This window comes from Apis florea, unplaced genomic scaffold, assembly GCF_048593485.1.
Source record: "Apis florea isolate Af1SG1 unplaced genomic scaffold, ASM4859348v1 contig_2272_pilon, whole genome shotgun sequence".
NCBI lineage: Eukaryota > Metazoa > Arthropoda > Insecta > Hymenoptera > Apidae > Apis > Apis florea.
In genome coordinates this window covers 345,008-365,847 of record NW_028256549.1, presented here as the reverse complement: position 1 = coordinate 365,847, position 20,840 = coordinate 345,008, and the positions used below count along the sequence as shown (strand labels likewise).

General features: G+C 40.3%; 1 protein-coding gene across 1 annotated transcript in view; it reads right to left on the bottom strand.

Moving 5' to 3' along the window:
- LOC100872722 (adhesion molecule nephrin) overlaps positions 1-20,840 on the bottom strand; it is a 55,125-nt gene that overhangs the window by 23,596 nt on the left and 10,689 nt on the right. Inside the window, exon 3 of the mRNA XM_086902699.1 lies at positions 1,151-1,189. Within this exon, the coding sequence (XP_086758825.1) occupies positions 1,151-1,189 (39 nt within the window). The remainder of the gene's footprint in view (positions 1-1,150; positions 1,190-20,840) is intronic.

Genomic DNA, 20,840 nt, shown 5'->3' with positions numbered 1-20,840 from the left:
AGTCGGTCGGGAAGAAGAAGAAGAAGAAGAAGAAGAAGAAGAAGATGGCGGCGGCGGAATCGAAGCGGAACGTAATGAATTCACGGCGATCTCTCTTTTTTTCCAACCGTTCGAATTTCTTCTTAAAACGATATCTCGTTTGCTTTCTACTCGCGCAGAAATTTCACGGTTGAGCGATCGTCCTGGAAGAACGACGATCAGGAACGTGAGGAGCGTCGTCGAGTGCGCATCGCCGGACGTCGTCGTCGTCGTCGTCGTCGTCGTCGTCGTCGGTGGCGGTACCCGACAATGGATGTCGAGAATGTCGCGAATGTTTGCCGCCCCGAGCAACGAGACTCGGTACTCGAGGCGTCAGTCGAGCGACAATCTTGTCGTCGTCATCGTTGCTACCGTTCTTGTCGAGAATCGCTTCGTCAACCAATTTTTCACCGCCTCTTTCCAAAATATATTTAATATATATATATATATACAATAAATCATAAAAATAAAACTACGTACGATATATACGTGGAAATAAAGTTACGTGTATGTTATGGATAAATTTCGTATAATATCGAAGTATCGAGATGTTTAAATTCGAATCGCGTACGAGATTTCTCAAAAGACGACGACGAGAATACTTTGACGCGTTACACGACGGGTTCGTTATACGAGGGGGAAAAAAAAACTACCGCTATCGGATCCCTCGGGGCACAGAAACTTTTTTAAACGACACAGGTTGGGGGGGGGGAGTCTTTTTCTTTAACTTTCGTAACATTTCTCAATATCGAAAGACAACACAAGGGATCCATCGTCCTTTTGACAACCGAAAGAAACCGTTCCAACGAACGTTTCTCCGTTCCCTCGAATTTGACCGAATTCAACGCGCCAATTGATCTACGCGAGACGAAACGAAAGGGTAGGATGTTGGTAAGTATCGTTTGCGTAGATCGCGTGATATCGTATAAAAGAATAGAGATACTATGCACGCGTACACACAGAAATGGAAAAGTAAAAGATAAGAAGAAGGAAACGAATGCAATTCGGATAGAGGTGTCTATATAAAATATATAGAGATACACAGAGATACATCGAGAAAATGGAAATTGGAGAGAGAAAAATTCTACCGATTAATATAATTAGCCAAACCAAACGAGCGAATGGAACCAACCTCCTCGGTAAGGCCTAGCAGAAAATGTTCGCGGCCCTCCTGTAACAAAAATATATATAAATCATAAGAAATTATATAAGGAATGGAAACGAATATGCGTTTTTCATAATTATTATTACCGCTACCGTTATCTCTAAAACTAATCGATAAAGATGGTGGTGGACGAAGGAGAGGGGCGAAAATTGATTATTAGTTGGAAGCGAGTCAAAATGTATATAAAATTACGGGATTAAATAGATTTTAAAAGTTACGAATATGATATATCGGCGAATCAAAATTCGTTCGTTCTTCGTTATCCGCGTTAATCGGTGTTATTACCGATCAAAAAAAAAAAAAAAAAAATGACACCGGCTATCGAAATGGTGAGGATTAAAACATACAAATTCTATATGTATATATTTTCGCGTAAATATTAATATGGATATTAATATTGATAAAAATTCACGACGATCGTGAAAATAACCGGAAAAATTTTTTTCTTCTTTTTTTTTTCTATTTTATTCTCGTCGATATATTGGTTAATGGATATCAAAATAAAGTTTCCGACTTCGATAATGGTTACTCGGTTAACTAAAATAAAATTCTCGTCATCGATATTGGTTACCCAAAAACGATTCTTCTCGATAATCTTTCCAAAAAATTTCCAATCGTTTCGGAATAATTATTTAAGCAAGCGATCAAAGGTATCGAAGTAAATTTTATTTTGTTCGATTTTCGAAGCGTTCTGTCCGGGCGGAGAAGAAAAGGTGGAGGAAAAGTAGGCGCGGATTAGAGGCGCGGTGTGTAATATTTGGCGATGAAATCTCGTGGAGCCGTAAAGAGTGAGGTTAGCGGTGATGATGTTGATAGGGGTGGGTGTTAACGAAACTATAGCGAGGGCCGGAGAGAAAGGTTTATCCGCGTGGATGGCGGTAGAACGTGGAGGGCCGAGGTTCCATAACACTTGGAAACAGGTGGCGTTTTCTCGTGTTATTGCCTCGACCGATTCGGCCAACGGTCGATCGCTGTATACGAAAAGGAGGGAATTAAGGTGGCGAGGCAACGCCATGTTTTCCATGGAGAACGTGAAACGAGGGTAACGCGACGCGATAATCTTAAAATATAGTTTTGTTTTATACTCCTTTGAATATCTATTCTTTTCTCGTCTCCTTTCTTTTGTTTTTTTCGTTCGAAACTTAAACGATCGCACGGTTAGTTGCGAGAAAAAAAAAAAGCAGAAACGTATTATTTAAAGAATAATCTGTTATGCGACTTCATTTAAAGTATTTATTTCTTCAAAGTTGCACGATCGATCAACGTGTCAATACCATAACGGGGTATTCTACTTTCCTAGAAACTTCGATAATTTAAACGGTTTACCGGTTAAAGCTATACTTGCTTTGAACTTTGATTAATGATACGTCAATGAGCACGTCACTTCCTACATACGTCACACCTTTCTGCCATGATATAATTTCATCCTAATTGACGTTTATCGAGTTTTTCCGTACGAATAAAAATTAACTCGATTAAAATTTCAGACGCGAAACGACTTAATTATATTTTTGCCTTTTTTCCTCTTCTCTCTCTCTCTTTTTTTTTTTTACGATAATAAAAAAAACGACTTTCGCAACTATTGATTATTTACGAAAATCGATATCGTTCGTTTTATTTCGATATTAACTTAAAATTTCCATTTCTCCAAGTATTCTAATATTCGATATACCAAACGTAATAGAATAATGTCATCTCTCAGGCGTATGCAATAGGCTTCTGTCATACACGAGAGAAAAGTTCGTTTATTAATCGTGTAATTTTATCTTTTGATAAAAGAGATATATCAATACGGAAGAGAGGATTCATAAGGTGGTAAACGATGAAATAGGGGAGGGAAAGAAAGAGAGAAAGAAAGAAAAAAGATCGATGGAATCTTGAGAGACTGCGCTCTTGAGAGATCGTGCGCGATGCTATCCCCGTATGTCCGTATTTCGTTTTCGTGCAAATGTACTCCTCTCTCTCTCTCTCTCGACCCATCGTTATCGTTCCGAAGCACCCGCAACCGAAGTTGGCCCTAATCCCAACCCCTCGTACCATCGACTATCATTTTATTTCGATTCGTTCTACTCTTGACTCGAGCGTCGAGTGGTAAAGTTTTTCGATTTAGCGCGGAGCGCACAGGTTGGCTCGCACACACGCAACCAAGGGGAGTTGGCGCGCGCACGAGAAAGAGATACGAGCGTGTAAAAGTAGTACGAGCGTACTGCAGTACCGTTGCAGATTTTAGACGCGTACCGAGAGACGGGGGGGCCGCTTAAGTAGCTACAGTTTCACCAGAGTTTCTATCCCACCGACTATATTCGAGTATAAATGTCTCGTGTACAAATTTCTCCTCCCCAACTTTATCCCGATTACGATACTTTGTATATATTTTACGCGATCCGAATTTCGCTTCTCTCGCTCTTTTAACGTGTATAATTCTCTTCATCGATGTAATTTCACGGAATCGAAGAGACAAGTGGAACGAAGGATAATCCAATGATCGACTCGAGTCGATCATTTTCGTTCCGCGCAACAGGTACAGAATTTTTTCCCAAGCGAGACTCGTTTTTTCGAAGGATATTTCTTTTTTTAACGGGCAACGTATCCTCTTCAAAATTAGATAATTTACCTGTAATATGCTTCCTTTATCGATGCTGCATATCGATAGCTTCGAATTTCGTATTCTATGGAACAAATAATCGAATTAGCGGAACTACATATATAACCACGTACATAACATAATGACCTGATTCTCGCAGTGATATTAATTACTTATGTCAGTTAAATTGGTAAACTATCGGTTCGATATTCTGAAATTCTGATAATAGGGTTAATATACGTGCAGTTGACACTAATAGTGGATTCACGTATTGTTATCGTTCGATACACACGTGTATATCTGTGACGCGTATGGTTAATTAAACGACTTAACGTTACATCCATTCCCCAATATTTCACGAAACCAAGATTATTCGAAATCTTTCATCAACTAGATATAGATATCCCGTATCTTGAAAATTTTATCGATAATAATTTGCAAAATGCATTTAATCCATGTACAGTGTATCGATATTTTACTCAAAGTACGATTATTAGGTGCAGCGAAACATAGACAGAGGGCTGCCTGCCTCTCTCATCGATCGAAACACAAGAGAAACGAGCCAAAGATACCAAGTTGCTCGCTAATTGTAAGTTTAATCTCGATCGTCGAGCTATCCTATCCATATATTAGTACCACTAATATATTATTTATCGACCCGCGAAAACCGATTCCAAGTTCGACGACCGGGCTTTATTTTAAAATAACTTTCGATGGATCGGAGCGCGACCGACCGGTCTCTTGTTATTATTATATCGTGCAATAATTCACGTGTAATTACCGTAATTATACGATAATTATTTTCAGTCGCTAATGAGTTTGCAACACGGTTATAAAACAAGATTAAAACAGCTTCTTCGAATCTAATTAGTTTCCCCGTTGCAACAAATTTTTTTTCAAAGCGAACCTTCGCCCTTACCTTGTCCCTTATATCCCTATATATATAGTCGGAAGGGAAACCAACTTTGAAGCAACAAAGTCGGAAGCAACAAACATTCGCGTCTCAATCTTTATCATTTCGAGCGAGCTACCTAATCAAAGAATCAACCGCCCCTTTTCCTCCTCCTTTACGAGATACGAGATATCGCGATACAACTCTCTCTCCCTATATTTTTCTCATCTCCACACATCGTTAACGTACGATAGAACACGTATTTTTAATCCACGTCTCGATCGCCGTAAAAATACTTTCCATTAGCTCGTTAACCGTGAATCGGGTGTAATGTAATTTGCGTACAACAACTTGCCTCCTTTTTCCAAACGTTCAAAGGGAACTCGATCGAACGATCGAAACTGAAACTTTTCGACGAACTAAAAAAAAAAAAAAAAAAAAAGGAAACGAAAGAGAAAAAAAAAAACTTGTTTTCAACGGCGGCAAAGACTTGTTGCTAGACCCGGGAGATATATATGATAGATCGACGGGGAGGGAATCGAAGAAGATACTCTGATTTTTTTTTCCCTCGATGCGAAGTAAAGCAAGCGAGACGAAAATTGGTCGTAAACGAGCGTACGATATTTATTTGCCATCGTTTATATTTATTTTTATACATATATATATATATATATATATTTATCCACCATCGTGCCCCTTTATCTTTTAACTCGTATACGCGTTAAAACTACTGCTGGCAGGGCTACTGGTGTTTCGTAGAACAGCGATATACTCTTATTCCGTTGGGCTACGTGTATACATAGCGCATACATATATCTCGGGTTACCCGGAGGGTGCTAAGATCTTCGTCGTTGTCCTCGACCTCGTTTTCCGGATGTCATGAGTCTCGACGGAGTGCAGAGTCGTCGACGTCGTTGGCCACAGTATCACCCCCTTTGGTAATCTCTTCCTTCCCCTCCCTCCTCCCTCCATCTTTTTCCATCCTTCTACGCCTTCTTTTACACGTTTCCCCTCCCTCCTTTATTCCCTTTCTTTTCTCAAATTTTTACATCGTCTCTTTTGTGTCCACGTATATCTGTGTGCACATCGTAGATACACACATATATATATATATATGTTTTTTCGCGATTCTTCTTCATAATTCTTTCCCTTTTTTTCTTATTCCCGTAAGTTAGTCGTATTTTTTTTTAAAAAACCGCTTCCATCCGTGCTCCCACTCTCCTTCCAGTAGGTACACGTTCCTCTTCCCGCGCCATCTCTCTCTCCTTCCTTCTCCTTCCCTCCATCTGTCTCCATCGAATAATTAAGGCCGTTGGCCGCGAGGTCGACGAGCAAACCGCTTCGACGTCACACCACCATCGCCCCCTCCCCGCCTCTGCCCCTTTTATTCGTCTCTTCCGCAGCTGGGGTGAGATTAATCTTAATTTTCGTCCAGCTATAATCTTTAATTAAATCGCCATTGATCCGCGACTGCCAGACCCCACCGATCGAACCGACCTTGCCCGAAACGGGGGAGAAAGGAGTAAAAAATCGAAAGGGGGAGGAGTAAGGATGGGATGGAACGCGCGTGGCCGAGCACAAAGGGGGAAATCAATTTCGTGGCTAAAACGGCCGGGTCTAATTATCATTTTAACCGATATAAATAACGGAACGAAAGATTTCTTCGTCGAAAATCGTTCGCCGCCCCACCGAAATTCGCCGAACACGAGACCCAAGATTAAACCGCGGTTAAACGGCCCCCACGCTAAATTGATTTCGATAATTTTATTTTTGTTTCTTTCGGTAAGGTATCGCAATCGGTCAATTTTGAACGGCGTAGGTGAAGGTTTCGAAGAATTTACGTACATAAACTTTTCTTTTACTCCACTAATGCCGGCATCTTAATCAATAATATCTCTCTCTCTCTCTCTCTCTCTCCCTCTCTCGGTTAATGCAAAATTGATCGACGAAAAAAACCGTATCGCTGTCTCGATGAAACAACGTCTATCTTCAGTTTTAATTACCAGGGATAGAAGATGTATTTATCCACGATTATATATATATATAGATTAAAAAAGTAATTCCGTAAATCGGAGAGGAGGCACTCGCGTTCGTCCCGTAGACGAGCAGAAACGGATATATTAAAAATCTGAATGTATTTATTTTCTCTGTAATTACGCGTTTTAAAGGTTTGCCTCCCCTTCTTATTCTTTTTTTTTTTTTTTTTTCTTTTACAGTAACGAGTATTATTATTAAAAAGATGGTGGAAATTTGAACTTTGCTTAAAAAAAAAAAAAAAAAAAAAACGAAAAAAAGAATATTCATCAAGCGAAGTAATAAAAATGTTTATTTCTCGTCTTGCGTTTCCTTCCACTTTTCTCCATCATAAGGATATATCGATATCGAAAAATGGATGATGGAAGCCAACTACGAACCTCGCAGTTGATCGCGATCGTAAAGTTTCGAGATCGAGGAGGAGGAGGAGGAATTTACGTATACGGGTGGATCTAGTTGAAACAATATCCTGCCGTAAAGGCGAGGACCTCGGCACCTCGTGTTTCTATCAACGGGTTTACGTTTTACGAAAGGGAGGAGAAGAAACGAGGAAACACGAGGAACACGGTGGGGGAGGGATGGTTAAGCAGGAAACTAACGCCCAATCTAACATTCCGATCCAAAAGCTATGGCCGTCTTTACCGGTCGGGTAGCCAGGGAGAGGAGGGATTGTAATTAAGGTCGATTCGAACGTTGATGAAAATCTCGCCTGTATCCCGGCCTAACTCGATTAAGTAGTTAGTCCTTGGACTACGGGGAGATAAATCTTGAAAATTCCTCGCCGCGGTCACGTCCCCGTCTCTATACTCGACAATTTATGCCCCACCCTTGCTTTCCATTCGAATTTTCCCTTTCCTTCTGAAGGTAAAAAAAAGTGGCCGAGACGAGGAGAGGGAAGGAAAAAGCGAAACAAGCCGTTATTATTATTTAATCGGATCGTGTATATAATAATTCCGGCAAACGAAATGGCAACGAATACGCAACGCGGAAAACGATATCTCTACGCACCCCACCCTGGCATTATACATAGAAATAGCTTAATTATACGATGATGCGAGCGAACATATATCGAAAACGTTTATAATTTCGGTCGGCCGCCTCGTAGGAGTACCGATTTGTAACTCGGCATTATGCGGCTCTTGCCCGCGGCTTCAATTCCTACGAATGAACACGGCGAGGAGCCGTATGTTTGCCGCATTTATTTGCATTATTTCCGTTGTTTACACGCGCGTTATATCAATACCATCGTTCCGTTTGTTCTCAATTTCTCATTTAACGAATACAGTACAAATAAGTTAATAACCGGTCAATAAGTTAAAAAAATACATCTCCTTGTTTCGTTCGATTTAACGGGAAAATAAACAGAAACCCGTTGCGAGACTCGACGATTGGTCGATAATTTTTTTCCCTTTCTTCTCTCTCTCTCTCTCTCTCTCTCTTTTCTTTAATACGGAAACGAGATTAGAGAGAGACGAATAACGATAAAAAGGAAGGATGGATCGAAATTGGATCGAATTGTTAGGAAAAAAGAAAAAAAAAGAAATCACCACGTTTGAGCAAAACGTATATAAATAATTATCGCGCGATATTTCAGAGAAACGAACGCGTTTCTAATTTAATAGTTGCAACGATCGAATGCTCGGATTCGAACGCGTATATCGTATTTGTTCTTTTCGATCAAGTTTTTCTTCGACGTTCGAAACTCTCGATTCTACTCGAACTCGGTTTTTCACTCGTTCAAACGTGGAGAGTAATGAAAATATTTGGACACTGGTCTAACATTGATTTCTCTATATCTCTATATCCGAAATGAACGCGAAAATAAGATATAAAAAGAGAGAAGAGAAGAGTTTTCAATTTATTAGATTCGTCTAATATCTCGTTCGCGTTTAAAATTTTGCTCGAAGAAAAGGAATTTCCGTCTTTTATTACGTCGAAATTATTCCGTTATATCATCTACATATACATATATATATACCAGGCGATGCTGGTTTTTTCTTTTTTTTCTTCTTTTTTCGATTTTCGCCAAAAAAAAGATTCCCCCTTTTCTATCCATATCGCATAAGCCTCCCTCCCCCTCTCCCCTTCCTTTTAATTTTCCTTTACGAAACTGTATTTTCATATCGATTAATCCATTCGGATGAAATATTCATGTAATATGTCCTAACTGCAAACTTTCCTCCCATACATATGTACATAAACTTACGATATATGGATACATTTTGTTTGTCGTTTGAAAGAAAAAGAAAAAAAAAAAAACAGAAGCAAAGAACAAGTTGGCCTCGTGCAAATTAAAACAGTTACTATACTTTTATACAGGATGTTCCAACTTTTTCCAGTCAAACTTCGTTAAACGAATACGACGTTGTAGAAAAAGAACGAGAGAGAGAGAGAGAGAGAGGGAGGGAGGAAAGATGAAATTAAAAAAAGGAGAGAAGAAAGTATCTCATCTTTCCTTACCAAAACTTTAAAGAAAGATTTTACATATGTATAAATAATTTAAAAAATATTTAAACTATCCAACTATCATCAAGTTTACTATCATTCGACTATGGCGGAACGTAACGCTTTCGTTCTTTCCACGCGTATACGTTTTCAATGTCTTCGATTGAAATTTATCAGTTAACTTATTCACGAAAATGTTTTACACGTAGCTCGACGACGCGAATGATAAATGACGGGTTGGTTGGTCGCGCATCAACCCAAGAACAAGACGATGGAATTAACGAATCGGGATGTTCCCCGATATTCTGTTCTGTGAGGTAAAGATACGCCAAGTATAATATCCTGATAGTAGATGCGCGATATAAATATAATAATCGTTACAACATCCTCGAATAAATCTACGCTTAATTTTCTTTCAATCGAAAATTTCACTACTCGTACTTTTCCACTCGTACTCTCCGCGTCCCGTTGCACCATTTTCCCATTTTTATATCGAACGTATCGGTTAAACTGCGACTTGAACTCGTGCCAGGCCACAAATTTAAAGGATTTCTGGTCACCCACTTTTGTATCGAGCAATGACGTGTACCTTACTACCGCAAACTCTGCATTTCGTAACGATTATTTCGTCTCTCGAAAAGCGTCTATCTCGAGATCGTCCCGTTCTTTTCCAATCTTCTTAGCACAGTCTCTCCCTTCTTTCCTTTTTTTTTTCTTTTAAATCGCGATTATCCTTTACGAACGAGGGCCAAAGCAAACTCGAAAATACGTTCGCATTCGCATGTGCAAATTTTGACGCGCGTTTAATCTTCCCTCCCTCCATAAAAGAGGGTATTTGTGTTGGCCGAAGATGGTGGTGGACTTTTATTCACAGCGTTTCCGAACGGCTATTGAAACGCGTGTAACGTTTGAAATTTCAATACCGATCCTCTTCTTAAACGTGACGTTAATTCGAATCGCGATTTATTCGCGATTCCGTTTATTAAATTGCGTCTGAAATTCGAAAACGTTGAAAGAAAAGTATTTACCGTTTTCAACGACCACGCGATTTTAATTTTGCGTTACGTATGTCTCTCGGTTGTTAAACCCATTTATTCCATTAGACGAGAGAGTAAAATGCATGGATAATTAAAAAATCGTTGAATCGAACCGATTAAAAATATCGCAAAGCTCTATACAAATGTATCGAAACTTGTTATATAATTTTTATTATACAAGGGAGACGGAGACGTTCAATTCCTTGCCTTCCTCTTTTACGCCTATTGTTTCATCGAAATAATTTCATTTAAATATGAGCGTGATATACACGTTAGGTATACGCGTAGCACCTGTGGCTTTCGTTCACAATCAGATACAACTTTTTCCTTTTTCTTTTTTTTTTCTTCAAAGAAGCGAGAAGATACGAAGAATTACTTTTTAAATCTTTCTTCTTCTTCTTCTTCTTTCCTGCACACTTTCGAATCGAGTCTAACTGCGCGAAACAAAGTCGAAACGTTATCATCGAGAAATATTATAATATTTTCTTTATCGATCAATTATTCGCATTGTTTCGTTCGCGATTCGTAAATCGCGATTTCGATCGTCGGGGATAACAACATCGAGGTAGAAGATGGGAGAAGAGAGTAAGGGGTGGACGATGACATCTCGCGACATCGCGTTTTAATCTTATACGGTTGAAATAGAAGCGAAGATGGTGGAAAGGGGAGACGCGAGAGAGAGAGAGAGAGAGAGATGCTCGAAGAAAGATGGGGACGAAACGAAGTTTCATAGTTTTCTGTTTATCCTCTCACGGTACAGTTTTTTTCATCGAGGGCAAGAGAAAAGGATGTAATTTAAGTAAGTATCCGCAGCAGGTAAGTAAAGCAGAGTTGAACGAACGAAAATGAAAAGAATAGCCGGGGATACAGAACGAGAAAATATCCCTTATTTATTCGAAAGACGAATGTAATTACGCGAAGCGTATTAATCACAAATGGTGTGACGTTACGTTCCCCATTTTCCATTGTTTTCAAAGAAAACGTTATTTAAATTTAATTTCTGTGTTTCGATAACGAGAAAAACTCGCATATTTCGAGCCACGAGAAAAAAAGGGTATACTTTTAAAACACACTTTTCCCTACTATTCTAACGTGGTAAATTCGTATTTCTTTTTGCTTCTCCCTTTTTGCTAAAAAACAGAAAAGAACGTATTATCTTTTCCACACTCGCGTTATTTTCATTTTCCAAAAATGAGAATGTTAAACTAATTCAGTTGTTTTTCTTTTCTTTTTTCTTTTTTTTTTTTTTCAACATAATTAGATACATCGAGCACGGAAGATGGAAAACAGGATGCCCGTTTTCCATCCACATATTCGGGACCCGAAGGAACGATAAAGCATAAATGCGAGGATGCAACGTAATTAGGAAATGTTTCCTACGGGGATGAGGGGGGGATTTAACGCCATATAACGATAATAATATCGTAATTGTAATTAAGACCGATATCGGGGATTGATTATCGATTAATTTTTAATCGTATAAACCGCGCCCGAGGAAACGGCGATTCGCTCGAAATTAAATAAAATCTGATACCGGTATACATCCGGCGGAATTCGACTCGCGTATAAGAGACGAATTTAAGCGTCGAACGGGATCCCCATCAAATATACACGCATAAATGGCGGCGAGATATTACAAAAGGAGAGAACGGTTTGAAAAGTTGATAACGGTCAACGTTATTTTCTCGGGCAAAACAGGAGGAGAGGGAGGGATCGGGAAGAAAGGATTCGCAACATTCGCGATTCTTCGCGTTGAAATATTTCTGCTCTTCCGAAAAGCTGAAGAATCCTGCTGCTTTTGTCGAGCTCCCTCTCCCTCTCTCTCTCTCTCTCTCTCTCTCTCTATATGAATCGTCTCTTACATTAGAGGAGAGGAGAGGGGAAGAGAGAGAGAGAGAGAGAGAGAGAGAAGACATCGTCTTTGACGACAAACATCGCGTTCCACTCGGAAAGCTTTCACTCGTTTTCGTGGCTTTCCGCACGAATCCACGTGCACGCTCGGCTGAATTCTTGGTATGCATGCATCTTCCTCTGTGCATCGTGATTTCACAATTCCCTATCTATGTATATCGAACAAGAACGAAGATCGTATGCACCAACTTATCTATCCACTCCCGTGGAACGGCAACAACCGTACGGATCATCTTTCGCGTCTCATTTTCGCCATACTTTATTTCTTTCAACTTTGCCGAAATATATTCGTTTTCGATCCCTTCGACCAGGCAACCTTATATATATATATATATATATACACACGAGCCAAATGCGCCATTACGAACAGATTCCTTTTCCTTTCGGTTTACGCGTCTCGTTCGACGGAGCAGTTCCACTTATTTAAATCGCTCGTTCGATTTCCCGAACACGATATGAAATGTTTAAATAACGTTCATCGATACGATTGATAAATTTTCTCCGTTGGAAAATAATGAAATTAACGTAACAGGACGCACACGATGGGGAGATACGAGCTCGCTACCGATTCTATCGTAATCGAGATCGTGTAATTAGAAACCAGTTTTTAACGAGGAGAATGTCGGGAGGAAGAGCGATCGTACTTCTACTCTCTCTCTCTATATATATATAATATATATTGAAAATCTATATAGGACGATCGAAGGTGCGCGATCGACTTTCCTCTCCCTTTTATCAAATTTTAAGATGCGAATGAGCGGAAGGAAAAATCCGCTTTAATATTCGAAAGATTCCCGAGAGAGAGAGCGTAACCACATTTTATCTTAAGCTGGTACATTGAAAATTCCATCGGAAGAGAGAACTTAGGCAGAAATAGCGATGTTTCGCTCGATCGTTTCTGGAAAAATGAGCGCGGCCGAAAGGAGCCGCGAGAGGAGCGTGCAATTTTCGGAGTCGGAGAAAAGAAGATGGAGAGAAAAGGGTGGTGAAAAGAGCGGAAACTGGATGAAAAAGCGCGGAAGGGCCGAGGATATGAAATAGGAGGGGAAAAAAGATGGAGGGGGTTAAGCGAGTAGGACAGGAAAAGATTGGAGAAGCAAACGAGCGGATACGAGAAAAATGGAGAGAGAGAGAGAGAAGGAGCCGGTGGTGCTGCAACGGAAATGGCTGTACAGAAATGAAACGTACGACTTCTGCGTACGACATTCGAATTACCGCGCACCAATAACGATATTTATGAAACGCGTTTTCCTATCGATTTCGACCGATGAAATATCCATCCATCGATCTCTCTCCACCTTCTCTCGAAAAATCCACCAGTGTCCAGTTATAACGGACGACGAGACGCGATTTTTCCTATCACGGATCGCACTTTCACACTTGCCTCTGGTTTATTCGCGGATTCTCCGAGTTCGCGATTTCGAACGATCGCGTCGTTTCGCGAATCGATCGTGTAATTAATAGTCGAACGATGTTCATAAAAAAAAGAAAAAAAAAAAAAAAGGGAAAAAACAAAAAAAAAAAAAAGAAGAATTAAATAACGCAACGCGGAGATTGAAAATATCGCGATTAAAAATACTAAATAAAATATAAAGCGATAAAACAGGCACAAACGCGTTATAAAATTTATAACGTTGGCCATGGATTGAAACAGTTGCAAAATAAGTTACGTATATATAGCGCGAAACTGAAATTCAACGAGCAAACTGCTCCCCCGATGTAAACTTTATACGTATACGCGTATATTTTATATTTTAAAAGCGAGTCTACACGCGTCAACCGATTTCCAAACAACTCGTATCCAATTCGAATTATTTTATCTTTTTTCATCTTTTTCTTACACACACACGTATGTATTATATATAATGCAAACGCGAGCATTTATCGAAGTGTGTAACGCTTTTGGAAAAATTAGCGGGAAATTAGCGCGGAACAATTGTTTGATCTAGAAAACGAGCGCATAACGTGGTTACCCGAACGATGGACTATAAACGCGATTGTCCCGAATACTGGATTACTTTGTACCGTATTCAAAGGATTGTCTTCGATCGATAACCGTTTCGTTACCAATGTTGCAACACCGACCGACGAATCGCTAGAAAAGCTAAATCCCCCCCCCCCCCCGATCCTCTTTGACGATGTCGTGACGAATGTCGAAACACATTTTTCTTCCCCACCTTTTAATTTACGTCGGTTCTAATTTTCAAATATTCCCCCCCCCCTCTCCCCCCATTCCACTTTCTTTTCTTCGAACGAGAAGATGACGTTTATCTGCTTGGGAGGGGGAAGAAAGAGGGGGAAGAGCTCGACACAATGCTCGAGCCGGAAACTTTTCGAATCGACAACGATTACCTTTGACGGAAATATTCCACGGTAGTTAACTTTAATCGTGTCTACGTTTCTTCCATTCTCCTTCTCCTCCATTTTTAACGCGAAACGAAATATATTTCGACGAAAATATCGCTTCCTTCGTTTTCCACCGTTCATTCCTCTTCTTCGAATACGCGACATCATCCGAGAAATTGATAACATCGGGAATACTCCTCCCCCATTGTGCACAATTTTTGAAACGCGAAACATTTTTTTTCACCGCAACTAACCGTAATTTACGAGTTAATTCCAAGTGGTCGGTATCCAAAACCATTCCGGATAAATTCAGTTTTACCGTAATGTATTAAATAACGCGTATTTCGGCCGATGTATCGGAGATAGCCTCGATTTATCTCCATGGATTGTTTGCGTAGTGCAAGTGTTTCACCGTGAAATCACCGTAAACGATGCGATAAAAACGAAATCGAACCGGGACAAAGAAGAAGAAAAAAAAAAAAAAAACACGAGGAAAGGAAGAAGAAAAGGGGGTTGGACGCGGTTTCCCGCCGTTTCCGTGCATTGTGTTCGCGAGAAAGACGGTGGCGTTGAACCAAGAACGAGTTTTCTCGATGGCCGGGCGCGGCTGTACACCACCGTTTTAACCAGCCAAGTGTGTACCACGCACACGTACATACGGAATTTAATTAGTTGCATACTCGAGGCCGCTCTGTACGCGATAGATTCCGCTCGACGCCAACTGCCGCGCCAACTTGGCCAACTTCACCTCCGCCGCGCCACGCGCCGCTCTCCTTTTCCTTCCTGGTAAAGACCACTCGACCGCTTACATCGTTCTTTAATTAGCCTTAGGGAAAGCCTTCGATTTTTCTTCGACTTTTCTCCCCCAACCCTGTGTTCCACCGAGAGAATTCGAAAGAAGCTCCTTGTTCTTTGCGAAAAAATACCAACCTTTGTGCGTGTATATATATATATACTCTTTCAACGAGGGACCAGTGTGGAACAATTTATAAAATTGGTGTATTCTACCTTCTTAACCATTTCGAAATTAAAACTTCCTTCTTGGTTTGAAGAAAGGCTTTGAATTCGGAACGAACGATGGTAAATCGACGACAATACCCGCGTATCGAATTAAACAAGAAAATCTTTGTTATTTCGTTCGTAAGAGACGAGGAATGGAGAGAATAAAACGCGTGGAATTAACGTTGAATTAACGTTATCCCTTATCGAGTTAAAAGTCTTCGCATCGATCGCAAGTTTTATTCGTTAATATCCTTACCAAGTTTCCTCGTGTACTTGATATATGTGTAGCGTCAACTTCATTTCGAAGTCTTCATTCGAAATGAAATTGTTTTATCAACGTACTTTGATATTTCAATAATATCGAATCCGTGTTTGTGAAAAGTTTGCAACTCGTTTGTTAGACACGTTGTTGTGTATGTATAAAAGGATAAAAATAATTATTTATTTCTTTCGTCTATCCGAGAACGAGTTAATTTACGCACAAATAAATATTCAACGTGTTACAAAGTTTCAATAAAGTTTTTTCAAAGTCCCCCCCAACGTTCTTCGATCTATCTCCGCAGGAGAAGAAGTTCTCGAATGAAATTCTTTTTTAAAGTTCAATAAAAGAAAAGAAAAGAAAAAAAAAAAAAGCTCTCTCTCTTTGGAAAATAAAATTCCTCTTCGCGTTTAAATTACGAAATTTCTTACGAAAAACGGGAAACAACGAATCCCCTCGAAAAATTATATATCTTCAATCTTCGTAACCATTTCGCGTTTCTTCGAAATACACTTTTCTCCGTGATAAAAAAAAAAAAAAACTCGCTCGAACGAATCGCTGTTTTTAACTCGATTCGACCAACTTCGACTCTCAATTTTACGTGAGATTTTACGTGATATTAATCGGGGATAATATATATCCACGAGTATCGTTTCCATTTAACGTGACCGAAGTTTACAAGCTCGCGAAATTCAAAGTTTTGCTCGCGACCCACTTAGGGAAACGAGCAAATGTCGAACAAAGCAACCTTGTTGCGCTATATATATATATATATACCCTAGTATATCATATACGACATTTTAAGATAAAACGATACGAGTATTAACTTAGTTTCGCGTATAATCGTATCGTAACCTAGAAAATGATACACCTAATTTTCGATTTTAATTAACAAATACGTACGTGGGATACGTACGTCTTAATAATCCATTTCTTAGAGATACACGAGGAGAATAGGACGGGGGGGACAGGTTGATGAATTTCAATGACGGTTTCACGGTGGTCCGATCCTCCTTCGCTCGCTCCTCCTTTTCCTCGTAATATCTTCGTAAGAGTATAATAAGCTTTATCGACGAAAGATATCGGGACGAGGGAGGGGTTCAAACGCGTAATTTAATTCGATAAATAAAGGAAAAATGACGAAAGGAACGATACCCTTCACCTTTTAACAAACTCTCCTCTCTTCCCGGGGATTAATCTTTTCTTTTTCTCTCTCTCTCTCTCTCTCTCTCTCTTCTTGATCGTACGATCGCGAAATCACGAGGAATGCAATTTTATTCGATTAAATTTTACAATTTAAAACGATTCTCCCCCGCAACGCAAGATTAGAAGATCTTCTCCAACCTCGATTCGAATATTAAAATTCCTTCCCTCCCTCCCCCCCTCCGCCCGCCACCGAAACTAATCGAATCAAGCGCGAAAGTTGATCGATTAAAATTGTTTGTACTCGGGAAAACCATGCGGTTGTCACGGGAAAGTTACCAGAGAGATGGCTGATTAATAGCGAAACTCTGCTCGCGCCTACTACCGCGAGAGGCCAATGCTATCGGTTTTTGCTCGCGCGTCTATCGTTCCTCACCCCCTCCATCTTCTTAATTAAAACTTATCCATTCCACCCCTCCTCATTTTACATACTTTTCGTTCCCTCTCCCTTTTCTTTTTTCCCCTTCCACTCGACTCGAATCGAATCGAGTTATCGATTACGATTACGATAATAAGCCCAGCCATCAAGGGATACGTACAATTGACCGATGATTGTTGCGCTCTTGTCATCTTTCGTTCTCAATTCAACCGGTCGGACGAAGGCATTTCGAGTGGATCGAAATATTAATAATCGGGATCGTTGGGGAAAATAAGGTTTTCGATTCGTTCGTATATATATCCATACGATTTTATCGTATAGGAATAATATTACGCCACCATTTGTACCTCCGATCCGATTTGTCGAACGATAAGAATATAATTATAAGCGAATTCGAAAGCGCGAGAAAACGTTATCTCGTTCGCGCATCAAAGCGTCGATGATTCCGATAAGAGGGAGAACGACGCGTTTATTTTGAAAGCTCCATTATTTCGAGAGAATTAAAGGTTAGCGTATTAGTCGATTCGAAAAATGTAAATTAATTACCGCTGTTTCTTACTAATTTATCCATACGTAACTCGATTATACAAATTTCTTTCGGCCTTTCGAATTTCACTAAAATAACATATATTTATAAATGGGTTGTAAATGGACTTGCACGCGTTTAATTTGAATCGTGAAAAATTAAATATCGCTTAAAATATATTTTGCATCGATCCAATTTCGTTTATAAATAATAACGTAAGAAATAATAAATTATTCGAACGTTAATTATATTTACATAAACTTAACTTATATAAATTAAGATATCAAATATTTAACTAGTTGTAGATAAAAAGTTTAGATTAATCACAAATTATGCGATATCTCATTTCATTCCGATCCATGTATATATATATATATGTAATAAATAAAAAGAGGTAAAGTCGTTATCGATAGCGCATCGCTCGCGACGCTGTTTAATCCCTTGAACGAATACGGCCGCGAAGGACGACGACGACGACGACGTTTTGGAAAAAAACGAAAGGAGCGGAAAGTTGGGGAGGATTGCGCGGAGAAGAAAGGAATAAATTGAAACACGATAGTCGAACGGTGAAGTAACCGCGTACAGGATAAGGGGAGTAGAGAACTCCGTAAGTAGCCTCCTCCTCCTCCTCCTCCTCCTCCGAACTCGTGCCAAACAATTTGCAATGCTGAAACGAAAAGTTGTCGAGCTTTACTGCGAGGAGGGTTTCTCACGAGGCCAACCTCGATAGAACGAGTTTGTCTTCGCTCGTGTTTCCCCGAGAACGGGAGGAAAGAGAGAATTGAAGCCATCCTATAACCGGAGGGGAATCGCACGAAACAGGGCGAAACGAAGGAAGAAAGAAAGGAAAGATTAACGAAGACTATCGAGTAATCGAACCGTGCTTCGCGTAAAATCAGAGAAATCGGCCGAGGAAATACCTCTTCTTTCCCTCCTCCCCCCAACCCTCGTGGATACAATTTCGATTCTTGGCGCCAAGTCGGAGCTCGTCTGTCTCCCTCTCGTCTCTTCTAAATATTCAACCCTCCCCCAAGCAACGTCGAGTGCAACGTCGCTCGTCACTGCTCGTCAGAGAGGCCTACCCTCCCCGATCCTCGCCAGACGAACGTGTGTACTTACGTGGCTCGCACCTTTGTCTTCCCGACCCTTCTCTTCCACTCTCGGCCCTCCCTCCTCCGTTCACACCCCAGTAAGAATGAGGAGCAAGAACCTCGGTTGCGTTTTCGGACGTGACAATTGTGTTAACCGTGTGTCTACCACTTTCCACTCCGCTCTCCTCCACTACCTAAGCGCCTATGGATGCCTTGCGCTTTTGCCCCAAATACGATACTATACGATACGCGCGACTACTCGACTAACGAACAGGATAGAGTACAAACGGTTATTCGTTGTATTAAAAGTAAAAAAGAGAAGACGCGTGTGTGGGAACGGGATCCCGTGGGATAAAAAAAAAAAAGAAAAGAAAAGGAAAAAGGGTAAAAAGGGACACGGTGATGTAGTCGCGTGGAAAAATAGTTTAGCAGTTGGAACGTTTGTGTAATAAAATGGTTGCCACTTGTGTAATTTTTCCGGGCGCAATGAGTGCCAACAACGCGGAAATTCGTCGGTTGACGTCGGCCCCGCATAGCCGAGTTTGCGACGAAATTATCGCGGCTACACGTCCGAATCTCGGCAATAAGTAAGAGAAAAATATAGGGAGGGGATATCGTTGATCGCGTCGAATAATATTTACGTTCGATCGAGACGGGACGAAGTAGAAAGATCTACTTACAAAGCTGGAGAGAGAGAGAGAGAGAGAGAGATGAATAACGTTTTACAAATATATAAACTTGAATTTCAAGAGCGATCTTTAAAGGAAAACATCCACGCTTAATTAAACGTTTAATTTTCGAGTAAAGTTTCAGTGGCGTTTCGATTACCCCGAGTAATTAAATACCGCGCAGCAACACTCGAAACGCTCGAATTTTTCATGGTACGCAACAAATTTTACAACAGGTAGTGTATCACGTAATTTGTATCGAATCGTATCGATCGCTTCGGATCGCATCGAAGAAAATTGTCAGCAAGACGATTCTTCCTCTGCGTACGTGTATACATATATGTGGTGTGTGTGTGTGTGTGTGTGTGTGTGTTCGTAAATCTCGATATAATTCGACGCGAAACAATAGGAGCGTGATTCGGAATCAAGCTCGATCAGAGAATAATGCGAATGAGAATCATGAAAATTCGATGTCGCGCGCGATGAAGATCGCAAAGGGGATAATTCAATTTGAACGAATTCGTTTCGGGGAAAATTGGGGAAAATAATTTTTCATTGTTGCTCCACGCGAGCTAGGATTGTTAGCTGTCGAAGAAACGCGCTGCGGGGAGTGGTATTAAAAAAAGGAAAAAAGAAAAAAAGAAAAAAAGGTTAATCGGTTCATCGAAAATAAAAATTGAACCGAGAGACAAAACCGCGTACGTCTCGATACATTTCCGTGCTCTTTTGATCCCGGCAAAGGATCGTAAACGCGACGATCGTCTTCTTTTCCTTCTTTGGCGTTCGACGAGTTGGAGGATACCACCACCAGTTTTCTTTCATCGGACGGAGAGTGTATCGGCGGACGTTTCGAAAGAAGAGGCGTACGAAGGGCATCGATGTACCGGCACTCGAAGATAGATTGACCAACGAGTCAAGAGTCAATTGTCAAGATCTCTCGAGAGGGGAAAGTTGTCGAGCGAGCGCGAGGATGGTGGTCGAGCAACGATATACCAGGGATTTTGAAAGGAAAAGTTTCGAAAAGAATCGTTTTAATAATTCGTGGGAAGAAACACGGGACTAGAATATCCGAAGTTTGTCGTTAAAATTAAAATTAAAATTGCCGGTATAAATATATGATGTACGTACACGCGTTTACGAATCGTCGTTTACTACGAGATTAAGCTGGTGTATGCGTATCTATTGGTGGCTACAAATTGTTAGTAATCGATTCGAATCCCTAGTAATCGAGATAACACCAAGTAACGTATGGCAGTCGAAATTCATGGTACATCGAGCTA